General features: G+C 42.0%; 1 protein-coding gene across 1 annotated transcript in view; it reads right to left on the minus strand.

Annotated features, from left to right (window-relative positions):
- Positions 1-15477, minus strand: part of LOC131234394 (uncharacterized) — a 69388-nt gene that overhangs the window by 27679 nt on the left and 26232 nt on the right. Inside the window, exons 5-6 of the mRNA XM_058231233.1 lie at positions 9391-9436; positions 8891-8962 (exon numbers count right to left, since the gene is read on the minus strand). Of these exons, the coding sequence (XP_058087216.1) occupies positions 8891-8962; positions 9391-9436 (118 nt within the window). The remainder of the gene's footprint in view (positions 1-8890; positions 8963-9390; positions 9437-15477) is intronic.

The raw sequence follows: 15477 nt of genomic DNA on the forward strand, positions 1-15477 counted from the left end.
ACACCTCATCCAGACCTGTATAAAGTTTCTTGGGTTGACAGGACATCCCTACCTGTCACCCAGCAATGTCTAGTCCCCATCGAGTTTAGGTCATACAAAGAGTTCTTGTAGTGTGATGTTTTACCTATGGATGTGGGACATGTTATCCTAGGTAGACCGTGGCTATTCGATAATGATGTCACGATCTTTGGCCGTTCGAATGCGTGTACTTTTATTTATAATGGTAAAAAGATCAAACTTAATCCCATGCCACCTGAGAATACACTAGGGAAGAAGAAGGATGAGAAGGCAAGTGAGCTTAGAGAAATGGGGAAATCCAAACCTAAGTCTTTACATATAATCAGCGCAAGAGAGTTTGAAAAAGAGGCTAAGGAGGATTCTATGGTGTATGCCCTTGTGGCTAGAGAAATTACACCTGAGGTTCCATCAGAGTTGCCCTGTGAGGTGACCTCGGTCCTGAAGGAATACAGTGATGTATTTCCTGAAGACTTATCGAATAAGTTGCCACCTATGAGGGACATACAACATGCCATTGATCTTGTCCCAGGGTCTACTCTACCGAACCTTCCTCACTACAGGATGAACCCTGCAGCGCATGCAGAGTTGAAGAAGCAAGTTGATGAGCTTCTGCAAAAGGGTTTCATCCAAGAGAGTACGAGCCCTTGTGCCGTGCCTGCATTGTGGACGCCAAAGAAAGACGGCACGTGGCGCATGTGTGTGGACAGCCGTGCCATAAACAAAATTATTGTCAAGTATAGGTTCCTTATACCTAGACTTGATGATATACTTGACATGATGGCCAGGTCCACTATATTCTCTAAGATAGACCTCAAGAGTGGATATCACCAAATTCGTATACGCCCAGAAGATGAGTGGAAGACGGCGTTTAAGATGAACGATGGGCTGTATGAGTGGTTGGTCATGCCCTTCGGCTTGACTAACGCACCCAGTACTTTCACGCGGGTGATGACACAAACTTTGAGGCCGTTCATGGAAAAATTCCTAGTGGTGTATTTTGACGATATTCTTATTTATAGTACCACTAAGGAATCACACCTTGAACATTTAAAGAAGGTCTGTAGTGTCCTTAGGAAGGAAAAGTTGTACGCTAATCTTAAGAAATGTGCATTCATGTCTAACCAAGTTGTGTTCTTAGGATTTATAGTGTCATCTGAAGGGATGCGCGCAGACCCTGAAAAAGTCAAGGCCATAGTTGAGTGGCCAGAACCAAGGAATATTCATGAGGTGCGAAGTTTTCACGGCCTAGCAACTTTTTATCGTCGGTTCATTAGGGGTTTTAGCACGATCATGGCTCCCATTACCGAGTGCATGAAAAAGGGAGAGTTCGTGTGGTCTAAAGCCGCCGTCAAGGCTTTTAAAGAAATTAAGGGCAAGATGGTGGAAGCTCTGTCATGCGTCTACCTGACTTTTCTACAATCTTTGTAGTAGCGTGCGATGCGTCTGGTGTCGGTATAGGTGGAGTGTTGAGTCAAGAAGGACACCCAGTGGCCTATTTCAGTGAGAAACTGAATGAGGCAAAACAAAAATACTCGACTTACGACAAAGAATTTTATGCGGTAGTGCAATCCCTGAGACATTGGCGACACTACCTCCTACCGCAAGAATTCGTTTTGTTTTCTGACCACGAGGCTTTGAGATATTTGCATTCTCAGAAGAAACTCAACCCAAGGCATGCCAAGTGGGTAGCGTTTCTTTAGGAATATTCGTTTGTTTTGAAACACAAGGCTGGGGTTGAAAACAAACCAGCGGATGCCCTTAGTAGGAGAGTGGCGTTGCTCAACTCCTTGAGTGTAGAGGTAGTCGAATTTGAGCAACTGAAAAATGAATACCCCATATGTCCTGATTTTGGGGGTACTTACGCGTCGCTCTCTAGTGACCAGCATATTATGCGTAAATATGTTCTTAAAGATGGCTTTCTTTTCAAGGGAGACAAACTTTGTATTCCCCGTATGTCCCTTCGTGAATTCCTCATCTGGGAGCTTCATTCAGGAGGGATAGCTAGCCATTTTGGTCGTGATAAGACCATTGCCCTCGTGGAAGATCGTTTCTATTGGCCAAGCCTCAAGCGAGACGTAGCCAAAGTTTTAGGGCAGTGTCGAACATGTCAGCTGGCAAAGCAAAGAAAGCAAAATACCGGGCTGTACACGCCATTGCCAGTGCCACATGCTCCGTGGCAGGACGTTAGTATGGACTTCGTGCTCGGGCTTCCCAAGACTATAAAAAAGCACGATTCCGCTTTTGTCGTTGTGGACCGTTTTTCTAAAATGGCGCATTTCCTCCCATGTTTGAAGACGTCAAATGCGTCTCATGTTGCTCGTCTTTTTTTTGATGGTGTGGTGCGTCTCCATGGGTTACCTAAAACCATAGTGTCTGATCGTGATGTTCGATTTACTAGCTATTTTTGGAAGACACTGTGGCACATTATGGGAACTCGTTTGCAATTTTCTACTGCTTACCACCCACAAACAGATGGTCAAATTGAAGTGGTAAACCGTAGCCTTGGAAATCTTCTATGTTGTCTAGTGGGCGAACATGTTAAGACTTGGGACCTAATTTTACCAACTGCTGAACTTGCTTATAATGGGTCAGTTAATAGATCTACAGGGTTGAGTCCTTTTGTAATTGTAAGTGGTTATAAACCTAGAATGCCCATAGATCTCTTACCTATGTCTGTTACCCAAAGGTCTTCTGAGTCAGCCGATGCATTCGCACGCCACATTCATGATTTGCATACACATATTAGACAGCGGTTAAATAAGAGCAATAATGATTATAAAGTTTCAGCTGATTCTCATCGTAAAGTGCAAGAATTTCAAGAAGGAGACTGTAATGCGAATAAGGCCAGAGCGATTCTCTCAAGGATCTGCAAAGAAATTACAAGCGCGTAGTGCTGGACCATTCAAGATATTACAAAAGGTTGGGTCCAACGCGTATCGGGTTGACCTTCCACCTGAAATGAGCATTAATCCAACTTTTAATGTGGAAGATCTAGTCCGTGCCCATACTCCCATTGTTGATACATCGTCCCTTTCATGGCCTTTTTCTGAGTTTGCTACCCAACCCCTTCCACCACCTCCTCCACCCATTACCCATAAAGAAGCAATTGAGGAAATCTTGGATGACGAGATAGTATCCACGAGAGATGGGGGTTTCCAAAGGTATCTTGTCAGGTGGAAAAACAAGCCATCGTCTGAATCTACGTGGCTGTCAGGCGACGCATTGCAAGGTATTGATCCAGATCTACTCGAGCGCTACAAAAGTTTCAACTCGTCGGAGTCGAGTTTTTCTCACCCGAGGGGAATTGATGCGGACACAGGTGCATTCAAGGTGTACCAACGAAGAAAGCGCCAACCACAAGTGCCGTCCTTGTGGATAGGCAAATATTGAGGAGCTGAAGACCTTTCACATGTGATTGGACATATAGAAGACCCCACTTAGGGAAGACACATGTGAAGGAAGATTGGAGAAATAAGACCGAGCGCCCAAACTTTCCCATACTTATGTTATTTGCGCGTTTTTTGACTTAGTTAGGGGTCTTTTAGTAATCTTATATCTTTATTTGCTTATCCTAGGGGTATTTTAGTAATTTTATGTCTTTATTTGCTTATTTAAGTTGGGTAAAGCCCTAAACACGAATCTCAACTATTGATTAATGAAAAGCAAACCCTTTGGTTGCCTCCTTCTCCTTCTTCTCTTCTCTCTAATGGTGCTTCTTCTCTCCCCTTGATCTTCTTCTTCTAATTTCTTCTTGTGCCCCTCCAACTTCTTCAAGGTAATAATTTTCTTCCTTCTATTTTCCAGTTTTGGCTAATCCTTCTTCGATCAAAATCTTGAGAACCGATCTAAACCCTAAATCCCCAAATTCTCAAATCCCTAATCCGAGAAACTTCTTGGTTCTTCGGACTAGTGATCTTCATTGATCGATTGGGTATGACCATGCAAGATCGGGAGGTCTCATCCCTCGTCGGATCCAACCCAAGTAGTAATTGAATTCCATAACCCATGGTTGTAGTGATGGCCCGCTCCATTGCATGTTTCCTTTATGATTTTCTCAGTTCTGATGATTACTGTTAGAATTTTACATCATTTATTCCTTTTATTTCCGTTGTTTAATTGTGTCCATGAGCATGCATCATAATTAGGGCTGTCCTGCGTCAGAAAGTCTCTTCTTTTGTGATCAACAGTCTTTAGGATTGAGGAAGGACATTTGAATAGGGACATGAAATAGATGGGGAGATTTGAGAGAGCCGCTTTAATAAGAGTAATGCGACCACCGAATGAAAGGAAACGACACTTCCATTTAGCTAAGAAGGAATCAAATCTAGAAATAACCTTGTCCCAAGCTGATTTAAGAGGAGCGCCAATGCACAACAGAAGGCCAACAAACATAGATGGGAGAGAGGTCGCCGAACGGCCGAAGAAGTCGGCCCATCTGTTGATTTCCTCTCCTTCCAAATTTATGCCAAAGATCTTGGATTTAGCCAGGTTAATAGACAGACCCGACACAGCTTCAAAGCAGAGAATGGAGGTGCGGAGATTGCTGATTTTGTCCAAAGCAACCTCGCTGAACATCCAAGTGTCATCTGCATATTGAATGCGAGAAATGGGAGCGGAAAGGCCCTGAATAGGTATACTAGCTAAGATCCCTGCTTCCTACCCTTGATGGAGCATACTGGAGAAAGCTTCGCCGACGATGAGGAAGAGAAAGGGGGAGAGACCCCTTTTAGTTGGGATCGGTGTTTTAAATAGCAGTAGCGTGACGCGTAGCGCTCAACCCTCTATAACGTGTAGCGTAAATACGTAGCATGTAGCGTAAGCTATACGATAGTTCTATTTTTTAATTTAAAAATAGGACAAATATAATAAATATTGGAAAAAAGGAAAATAAAAATATAAAAATGTCTAAAAGATGATTCGTTTTATCAATTATAAGCATGTTCAAATGATTTACTAGTTATCATTTATCAAAAGCCAATCCACATATATAAGCCAAATCAAATAATTATCACATCAACAATTTTCTAAGCAAACCAATTTAATTAATAAATGTTTAATTGAAACCATTGGTCACAATTATGGAAAGAAATAAAAGTGTCACAATTGAAATCACATAAGTTAACAGTATCAGTACAATACAAGTGTCACATTCCTCAACATTAGATACTAAGAAAATATGGAAAAAGTAATTAAAAAATAAAATAGTAAAAAATACATTGTAGCTTACGCTACACACTACGTAGCTGTAGCATACACTACAGGGGATTTACGCTATTTAGGATGCTACGTAGTGCTACAGCCACGCTATGCTACGTAGCGTACGCTACGGGCACTATTTGAAACACTGGTTGGAATAAGGCTTAGATGAGGGTGATGATGATATTGTTCTTCTATATTTCAAAATGAAGAGATGAGGGTTTCCGGTATTATTTTCCTCTTGGCCACCAAACATGACAAACTTTAATTCCTATTTTTATTTTCCCAAATCTTTGTTGAAATTTTCCAAATCTCCCTAATCTTTCATGGGTAATGGATAATGATTGCTTTGTTGAATTTATGAAAATATCTCGCCTTAGAAAAAACTCCCACGGTTTTCGGCATCACCCAGGAAACCCTGAATAATACGAAAAACTTGTCCCAAATCCCCCTCGCAAATGAACAATGCATAAATAGACCTCCCAACAGAGGAAGCATACATTGACTAGAGAAAGGCCTCACTTGCGAAGATTGTCGATGGTGAGTACTTTCTTCCATCCCACCAAAGAGCAAAAGCCGCTACTTTTTTTTTGGGGCTCCATATGACCAAATACAAGAGGAATGCATCTGGGCTTCAGATTGGCACAATTTTTTGAAAATATTTAAGAAAAAAGAATTTTTTGGGGCTTCAAATCCCACCGTGTATAGTGCAGGGAAAAAATAATAAGAAACAGATTGGCACGATTTTTAGAGATGAAGCATTTGATTGGGCACCCATAGCATACCGGATTCTCATTCTTAAATGAAAAAAGGAACATTTTGTTCCAACCTCAGGGAAACCTTTGAGCAAGAGGATTGCCTGATTTTCCAAAGATCTAGTTTTGTTTTTCCTTCTTCTAGAGACTGAAATTGATTCTCTAAGGGGCACCATCACACCACAGGCTTCTCTACCTCCCCAAAATGACCACCATTAAACCCAAACCGCCCAGAAAGCTAAGCGTCCCTGACGTAGGACAACTAACCACTTACTCTAAAAGCTCATACTGATAGAGCATGGCAAATCAATCCCTTTATCTCATAGCCCAAGTCAAGCTCTTGGTTGAACCCCCCCTCATGGGCCCCACTTAACATGGGTCCCGCCTTACACAAGTCGCCCACCACGAGTGTACCCCCACTTCACATAGGCCACCCCACTCGAGCCTAGTGTGAAAATGCCCTTGCATTAATCACCCCCGGTGAGGAGTCTCGAACATGAGACCTCCCGCTTTGATACCGCTTTTGATTCAGGACAAGTAATCACTTGCTCTAAAAGCTCGAACTAATAAAGCATGGCGAATCAATCCCCTTATCTTATAGCCCAGGTCGAGCCCTCGACCGAACCCCCCTCGTGGGCCCCACCTTCCATGGGTCTTGCCTCATACGGGCCGCCCACCCCGAGTGTGCCACCGCTTCACACAGGCCACCCCACTCGAACCCAATGTGAAATTGCCCCTACATTAGTCCCCCACCTACACTAATGGATGGGGAGGGTTTCGACACATCCTCTTGACCCACAATGCAAAATACATGTCAATAAGTGTTAAGAACGGGAGAGATCCCAATCTTAATTCCACCTTCTTACACTGAATGGGGAGGCGTCTGGCACCTCTCTTGATACACAGTGGTGAAGGATGTTACAACTTGCAAGTTGTCAACAATGGGCACAAAGATGCAGAATACAACAGAACAAAAAATGTTGAGGATGTTGGAATAGAGCTCCATGTCAGAAAACTCATTTCGAGAAAGAGAGGTGCACTTCAATCATAAACTAAATCTACTGGTGGAGAGGCATGCATGTGCATCGGCCCAAAAAAATACCCTCTTGCATCTATTGATTACTATAATGGCAACAATGCGGGTCAAAAGTCTATCACAAGATTGAAAGCCAGTTATCAGTTTATATACTCATTATCCTACTTCAGCAAAGGGTGAAGACAGCATATCAAGAAAGTGGTACCAGCTTATTGTCCAAACTATCTTTACATTCCTAGACAAGTATGGATAAAGAAGCTTCACCTACTTCAAAAATTAATTTCTCATGTAGACAGACCATATACCATGCTTAACCGTGCATGGTTCTTTTAGGTTTGCAGGTGCATGATTTTGATATTAGGTATGGATAAAGAAGCTTCATCTACTTAAAAATAATAATTTCTCATTTAGATAGACCATATACCGTGCTTAAATGTGCATGGTTCTTTTAGGTTTGCAGGTGCATGATTTTGATATTAGGTCTGCATTAGCTCCACAGGTGCAAATTTTTTGAAAGTGTGGACTAGGCAAATTGACTCGCCAAAAGGTTTCATGGAGTGATAGGAGAAATAGACCTTCAAGAATACAAAAAATAATAATAATAATAATAACAATTGATGAAGTTTCCTGCTCTCCATATGGCGTCTCTACCTACCATTTTTTTAGAGGTAACAACAATTTTATTAGAAAGCTTGCAAAACTAGAAAAGAATACAAAAGCAAACGAGGGCCAAACCAAAAACCAACAACAAAGCCCAACTCGAAAAAAAGGCCGATACAACCATAGCAAGTGTGGACCAATCCTTTATAAAGACACTAACTTTGTTAGTAACCTCATCGACTCCCATCTCTACATTCCTAAAACATCTCCCATTCCAAGCTCCCCAAATAGCCCACATCCCCGCCATAAGAGACCTCCATCTGATGCTCCCGGATTTGTTCGGACTCCCACCATGCCAAGCCCAAAGCAACTCCTCGACTGATCCCGGCATCACCCAGTCAATATGGATCGACGAAAAGAAATGACTCCATACTCAACTCGCATACAAACAGTGGATGAACAGATGATCGATCATCTCCTCACTTCTCATACACATCAAACATATATTGGGAGGATCAAGGCTCTCCTCTGGAGGTTATCTACATTAAGATTTCTCTTACAGCCCACTAACCACACAAAGATTGCCAGTCGCCACACGCAGAGGAGCACCATAAAACCAAAAATGGAATGGGTGAGGGGGGGGCCAAGTGGTGCATTGGAACTGACAACAAGCTAGAAAACGATCTAACTGAGAATTTTCCGGATCAGATCCTAGGCCAGATCATCAAGTCTTCAATGGAAGTTTTAGGACTAGCTTTTTGAAGGACCTGCAGCAACTCAGCTTCCAACAAGTTCCTACGGCACCTGGGGGGAGGCACCACATCCCCTCCAACCATAGAAAAGCAATTAGCCATTAGAATGTTGCGGTCGGGAGCAAGTCGAGTAATTCTCAGAAAAAGAGCCCGTAGCGTCTGATTGCCACACCAACAATCAGTCCAAATACAAAAGCGAAGCCCATTACCTAGCTCAAAAAATATCCCTCTACTAACCAAGTGCTCGGTAGCCGCCATCCCTTTCCAGATTGCAGACGCCCTGCAAATAGACCAACTCTTTGCAAACCACCCGCCCACTTGAGTGCCATACTTGCATTTGTGCATACTATGGAGTGGAAGTTGTCTTCTAATGATCTAAGCTACTAAACAAAATTCACGAAAAAGCCATACTAGATGCATATCTGCATCATTTCTTTCATGGTAACAAGAACTTTACTAAATATAATATATATATACACACATAAAAAGAAGACAAAAATAGAGAAGGTTCTTGTGAAAAAGAGAGAGGTTACCGGAGCATCCAAAATTGTGAATCTTGTACTTTCCGTCTCAAAATGAGCTCTACCAACCTCTACTGTCTTTCCCTGAAATTGGGCATTGTCCAGCAGTTAGTATCATAATTTTATATGAACAAGGGAGAGTGAAAATGTACATAATAGAGCAAACAGCATGTCCAAGTAATTCATCCAAAGATGTAAAGGTTAAAAGCATAGGATGCATTAGATCAAGATCTAAATTAGAAGGGAAAATGTGCTTTCGACATTGCTAGACGCTGTCTTCCACTAAAACACCTGTGCATATAACAAAGCAGTATCAATGCTCATACAGCATTAGGGGCATGGTTCTGAGGAATGTTGTGTTGAATTGGACAGGTAAAAAAATGAGATATGGAGCTTCAGTTCTGTTAGTGTACTTTCTGCTTTGGTTTAACAGAAATAAATAAAATAAAATAAAATTCACCCAGCCACTGATCAGAATGAATAAAAAGGTGAAATGCCGACTTGAAGGATACCTTTACACGTTCCTCCTCATTAGTGTCCATGATATATGCCATGTACCTAGCACATAACAAAAGGAAATTTGTTGAATATGAACAAAGAAATTGCTTAGACATATTCCATGCTCCAAAAATATGTGAACAAAAGAAAAGCATGAGCATTTCGGTCAGCCCATTAAGATGAAATACAGGTGAACTCATTGACAAAGCAAAAATCATGAACCAGATTCATGCCAATACGATGAAATACAGGTGAACTCATAGATAAAGCAAAAATCATGAACCAATGTAAATGCAAAAAAATGAAAATAAAAAAAAAAAAAAAAAAAATAGCAAACAAGAAATCATTCAAAAACATGGTTGTTATCCTCATTTGCAGGCTGGATGGAAGGAGTACATAAAGAAAGCAAAGCACAAATAACAGATATGCAAATATAGTGAACTTAATGATGAAATAAACTCTAGAAGGCCTGCTAAAAGAGGCCATTTCCGGATACCTACACCAAATATCACAGAACTTCACAGAGGAAACAAAATGCAATGAGAAATGGGACCAACTGATAAAAATGATTCGCCATCCCATCTAAAAGAAATAAATACTTGCCGGATTTAATGCCATTTGCAATAACAAATATGATAACCACTCCTAAAAATTCTACCACGCAGTTCTCACCAAGAAGATCAACATCATCTGAAGACCAACCAACTTGGTTCAGCTACATGAATCCTGTTCTGCCATAGCACTCTATCAAGGACCATTCCCTCAGTTAAACCAGTTCTCAAGAAGAAGATGCATCCCAAAATATGGCCAACGGTAACAACATTGAAAATATGCTTCTTATTACTTCAATTACAAGTGAGATTGTTGTCAAATAGCATAAGCGATTATATGTGTCCCAAGGAGCCTGTGCGCATATGCGATCGCATTATCACATATGCCATTGCACAGCCTTCCAAAAAATTTACATTTTTTCATCGCATAAGTGATGGCATAATTGCATATTCAATCACATAATCGCATATGCCATGGCATAATGCCTATTGGTCATAAAACCGCATATGCCACTATAGCATATGCGATCTATGCCCCCAAAATGGCATATGTAACCGCATAAGCAATTATGCGATCGTATATGACAACACTGAGTGAGAAAGATCCCTTTTCCATTGGATTTGAGCATAAATTGAGCACATCCAGTGTACATGGAGCAAAACACTTGTTACTTTACATAAGCATGAAGAATGTTAGAGAATATTCTCTCTGATATACATGAGTACCTTTTCTTTCTTTTTTTCTTTTCTTTTTTTCGAAAGATGAGGCAATATTATTAAGGCAAAAATGCCCAAAAAGGTACATGAGTACCTTTTCATATTAAAGAAAGAGCATATTATTTTTGTAGTCCTCATAACTATTATATCATAAAGAGATAAGATTTTATCCTATAGATTGTATTCAGCCCTATCTTTGCAATCTCTGAAGCATTAGAGGGCCCCCTTGAGGAAGTGGGCAATGCGTCCTCGTCTTTTCTTCTCTCCACGCCTTCATTCTTCCCCATCATTCTTCATGGTATCAGAGAATACCTTTTCTTTTTTTCTTTTTTACCAAATCCCTCCTTGCTTCCTAATCCATACTTTCTAATCCCTTTTATTTTCGGTTTCAAAGTCGTGTAAATCATCCCGAATCCCTATACCGTATGACGGTAAAAAGGGGATAAGATTTCTTACATTACCATCATACAGATTTTCTCTTCTTGCCATATATCACAAATGAGATAATAGAATCTTATGCTACTACTTCGGAAGTGATTTTTTTTACCACCGGGCTTACCAAAAGATCAGTTTTCTATACCTAGATCTCATTTCAAAGACCTGCCAGCCCCTACAGCACCAGAACATCATTCCAGGAACAAAAGCTTGGTGGATCTCATTTTTGGGGACTCCAACTGTGCTGCAATCCATTTCCAGCACTCCTATCTTTATTGAACTCCATTTCTGGCTACTGTAGCCAGCACCAGATTCATTTCCTGCAACTCCAACAGTGCTGAAATCCATTTCTAGCACCTTTATCTTCCCAGTCTTCAAAACATCCTGATCCGGCTCCTCCCACCAAAGCATTTGCATCAGTTTTGACTCCAAGCTCCCAGTATCTTTCACTTCCTTGTCTTAAAGGTCCTGCCCAGCTCTGCTGTAAACTTCCAACTCCAAGCCCATAAACTGCATCTCTGGATCTGGTAGAAGCCATTCCGAGTCTTCCAGAAGGTTGGACCACCCCTATCCATCCAGGTCCATTCTTCCCTCCATCTCACATATGAATAAGGCCTTCTGAGTCTCCTTGCCCTCTCTGAGATAGCAGATGGATTTTAAGTTGTTTACCGCACCTGTGAGAGAGTACAGATGAGCGCCCAAAGACACCTCACCACAACCTCCCCTCTCACTCTACTTGAAACAGGTTCCAAACATGTGGCACATTTTTGGGCCTCGCCTCACCATCCACCCCTTCCCTAATGACAGCCACAGGCCACATGTCTTCCATTCTCAGCTCTGTCTCCCCAAACCTGATGCCCACGCCTCCAGGTATCACCACCTCCTTACTCTCCCACCACATTTGCTCTCCGAACCTGATTGACGCCAGCTTTTCCACCACTCCTGACATGTGCTGCCTTACATGTTGGCATCTCCTTGCTGTTGTCTCTCATCGAAGAGACGTCTCCTGCTGTCTCTGTCATGTTGCCAGCTACACCGACATGTGCAGCCCTTCACGACGCCTCCCCATCACTCGAGCTCTACAAGCCTACAACCGAAATGATGTTGTCTCTTCCCCCCCCCCCCCCCCAAGTGGTACTCCGACGGACCACCGAAATGATGTTGTCTTCCCTCATCAACCTCTGTGAAGCCTCCTCCTGAAGGACCTCTAGCCATCTTCCTCTCCAAAGCCTTCCCTTCTCTTTCAAAACCTTCCCTCGCCACTCTTACCTCCATCCTCTCCTCCCCAATGGTTATGGATACTTCCTCCAGGATCGGTGTCAAGGCCTTCCTTCTTACATAGACTCTCCCCTTGGAGATATCCTCCCAACTCTCCAACGCGGGATCAACAACCAGGACCTCCCCACAGCAAAAACCGATCATCGTGAACATCTTCCCAAACCAAAGTTCAAGCGGTACCCCCCAGATTTGAATCCACGCCTCTTCGCAGTGTAGCTTCGACCAGTTAATCCATCTCCAAACCTTCTTCACTAGCACCTCATTGAGAGAAGTTCCCACTACGACCACCTTCTCAAGGATCACGTTCAGGCTTAGAGACATCCAAAGCTCCATTTCCTTTAAATATATATATAGAGAGAGAGAGAGAGAGCCGGTCTCCTACGAACCGTACCGCATGGGAATTTATGTGCGAGCCGGCTAGGATTCCACTTTGTTGAGAGAGAGAGTCTTTGAAGAAAAGACTCTCTCCTACAATCCCGGAGAGACTCACGTGAAAGTCTTTCACATAAAGATCTTGCGCAAGTATTCTTTGTGGAGCTTACTATGATGTTTGTGATAAATCCAACCTATTCATCCATTTTCTGAGATCATTTTAAGACATGCTACAAAAAATCAGATGGATACAAAAGTCAAGCGTGCCGCACTAAAGGAAACAGTTTTGATTCAGTCACCACCGTTGAAATATTTTAAGGCCACGAAAGTTTCTTATCATGCTAATTTTTTATTGTTTTCACTTCATCCCAGTGGGAATGATCTTGTAAACTGTTTGGATGGCGTAAACCGTTTGGATGGCATATAAAAATCAAGGTGGAGCCTAGGAAAGTTTCAACGGTAGAAAACTCTTTCCCCAGTTTTCCCTCTTATATGGCCCACTTGACTTTTGAATCCATATCATTTTCGGTAGCATGTCATAAAATGAGCTCGAAAAACGGATGGACGGGATGGATTTATCAAAAACATCACGGTGGACCCCGCCTAGCATCCCAACACAGGAACATCCTGCGAAGGCTTTAGCAGGAAATCCGCATCCATCCACGTCCCTCTGTGAAACGGAACGGAAGCGGATTGGCTGGTGTAGCACACATCAGCTATATAGCTGGTGTCTCATCATGAGGTATGTGTTATATCCAAAACGCCCATCCATTTGGCAAGCTCGTCTTAATGCTTGAGCCGAAAGATAAAACAGACATAAAGATTAAGTGGACCACACTGCAACAAGCAGTTGAGGATTGAACATCTACCATTGAAACCCTTTTAGGGGTCACAGAAGTTTCTAATCAATATGAAATTTGTTTTTCCTCTAGATCTATGTATTTGTCATCTTATTAACAAATCAGATGGAAAATAAACGTAATAGTGGGCCCCACGAATTTTTTAATGGTGAAAATCATTATCCTCTCTGCTATTTTTGGTGTGGTCCATTTAAGCTTTGGATATGATTCATTTTTTTTTTAATGCTCTAAATTGATCTTGAAAAATGGATGAACGGAGTGGATATAATAAATAAATCATTGTGGGGCCCATGTAACTTTGATCTGACAGGATGTTATAGCATGTGATGTTATAAATCTTGACCATATCGATGTGGAGTTCAAATCTATTGGAGGATTGGAAAAGGTTAAGCAGGCATTATAGGAACTTGTGATCCTTCCATTGCGGAGACCTGAATTGTTTGCGCATGGGAAGCTTCTTAGTCCACAGGAAGGAATACTTCTGTATGCACCAAAAACTATGCTTGCCAAGGTCATAGCTAAAGAGTCTGGTGCTATCCTTCCATTGCGGAGACCTGAATTGTTTGCGCATGGGAAGCTTCTTAGTCCACAGGAAGGAATACTTCTGTATGCACCAAAAACTATGCTTGCCAAGGTCATAGCTAAAGAGTCTGGTGCTGTTTTTATCAATGTCAGGGTATCTAATCGGATGAGCAAATGGTTTGGTGATGTTGTAGTGGACCCACCACAGAAAACAATGGACCCACCATAGAGAACAGTGGGGAAGTGATTCGGACAGTTGAAACTATCCTAATGCCCACCGCATTTTATCCTCTCCATCCATTCATTTTACCAGATAATTTTAGGGATTGACACAAAAAATCAGGCATATTAAATGTTCAAATTGACCACACCACTAGAAACAGTTGAATTGAACATCCACCTTTCAAAAAATTCTTGAGAGTTGCATAAGTTTTGAATCAAGCTTATATTTGTGATTTACCTTCATCCATGTTGTATAATCTTATGAACATGTTGGATGACAAATAAACATCACTATGGAGCCTATAAAGGGTATGATCCAATTGATCTTATGGGCTCAGCACCGTATATTTCAACTGTGGTCACTAAATTCCCACTATTTCCTCATGTCGCCCATTTAATTTTTGGAACCTCCTCATTCTTGGTCGCATAACCTAAAATGATTTCAAAAAATGGATGGACAGGTTGGATTTATCACAAACATCATAGTAGGCCCCACACAAAATCCCTTCGCATGATCTTCATGCAAAAGGCTTTCGTCGGATATACTCTTGCAATTCCAAATTTCTCTTCGTAAGTGTAGGAGTCTTTTCTTAGAAGACTCTCTCTCTCTCTCTCTCTCTCTCTCTCTCTCTCTCTCTCAACGAAGTGGAATCTCAGCCGGTCTCCTGCGGTACTGCTCATAGGAGATCATGCAATTGTCTCCTGCGGTACTACTCATAGGAGACCGACTCTCTCTCTCTCTCTCTCTCTCTCTCTCTCTCTCTCTCTCTCTCTCTCTCTCTCTCTCTCTGTATGTGTGTGTATTGGGGGATACAATCGTCCAACCCCACTCCACAACAAACCACCATCCATCTTTGCATATCTTCCATGGACGTTCCCTACCTCACAATAGCCACCAAACTCCATTGGAATGAGTATCGAGCAGAGTCAACCACCAACATGTTTAACTCTAACCAGAGGCTCTTCACTGGTAACGTCCCTCCATACCCACCTTACTGGTGGTTTGACGTGCTCCACTATCTTCTTCTCTTCCTTTTTGTCTCCCCTCCTACACCCTATTCTCTCCCTCCACATGTACATTTTGTTGTGTCCCCTGGATAGAGTTCCTCCTTGAGGCACCCTCCCTTTGAGCTTTACGTTTACC

Source organism: Magnolia sinica, chromosome 19, assembly GCF_029962835.1.
Source record: "Magnolia sinica isolate HGM2019 chromosome 19, MsV1, whole genome shotgun sequence".
In the NCBI taxonomy this organism is placed as follows: domain Eukaryota; kingdom Viridiplantae; phylum Streptophyta; class Magnoliopsida; order Magnoliales; family Magnoliaceae; genus Magnolia; species Magnolia sinica.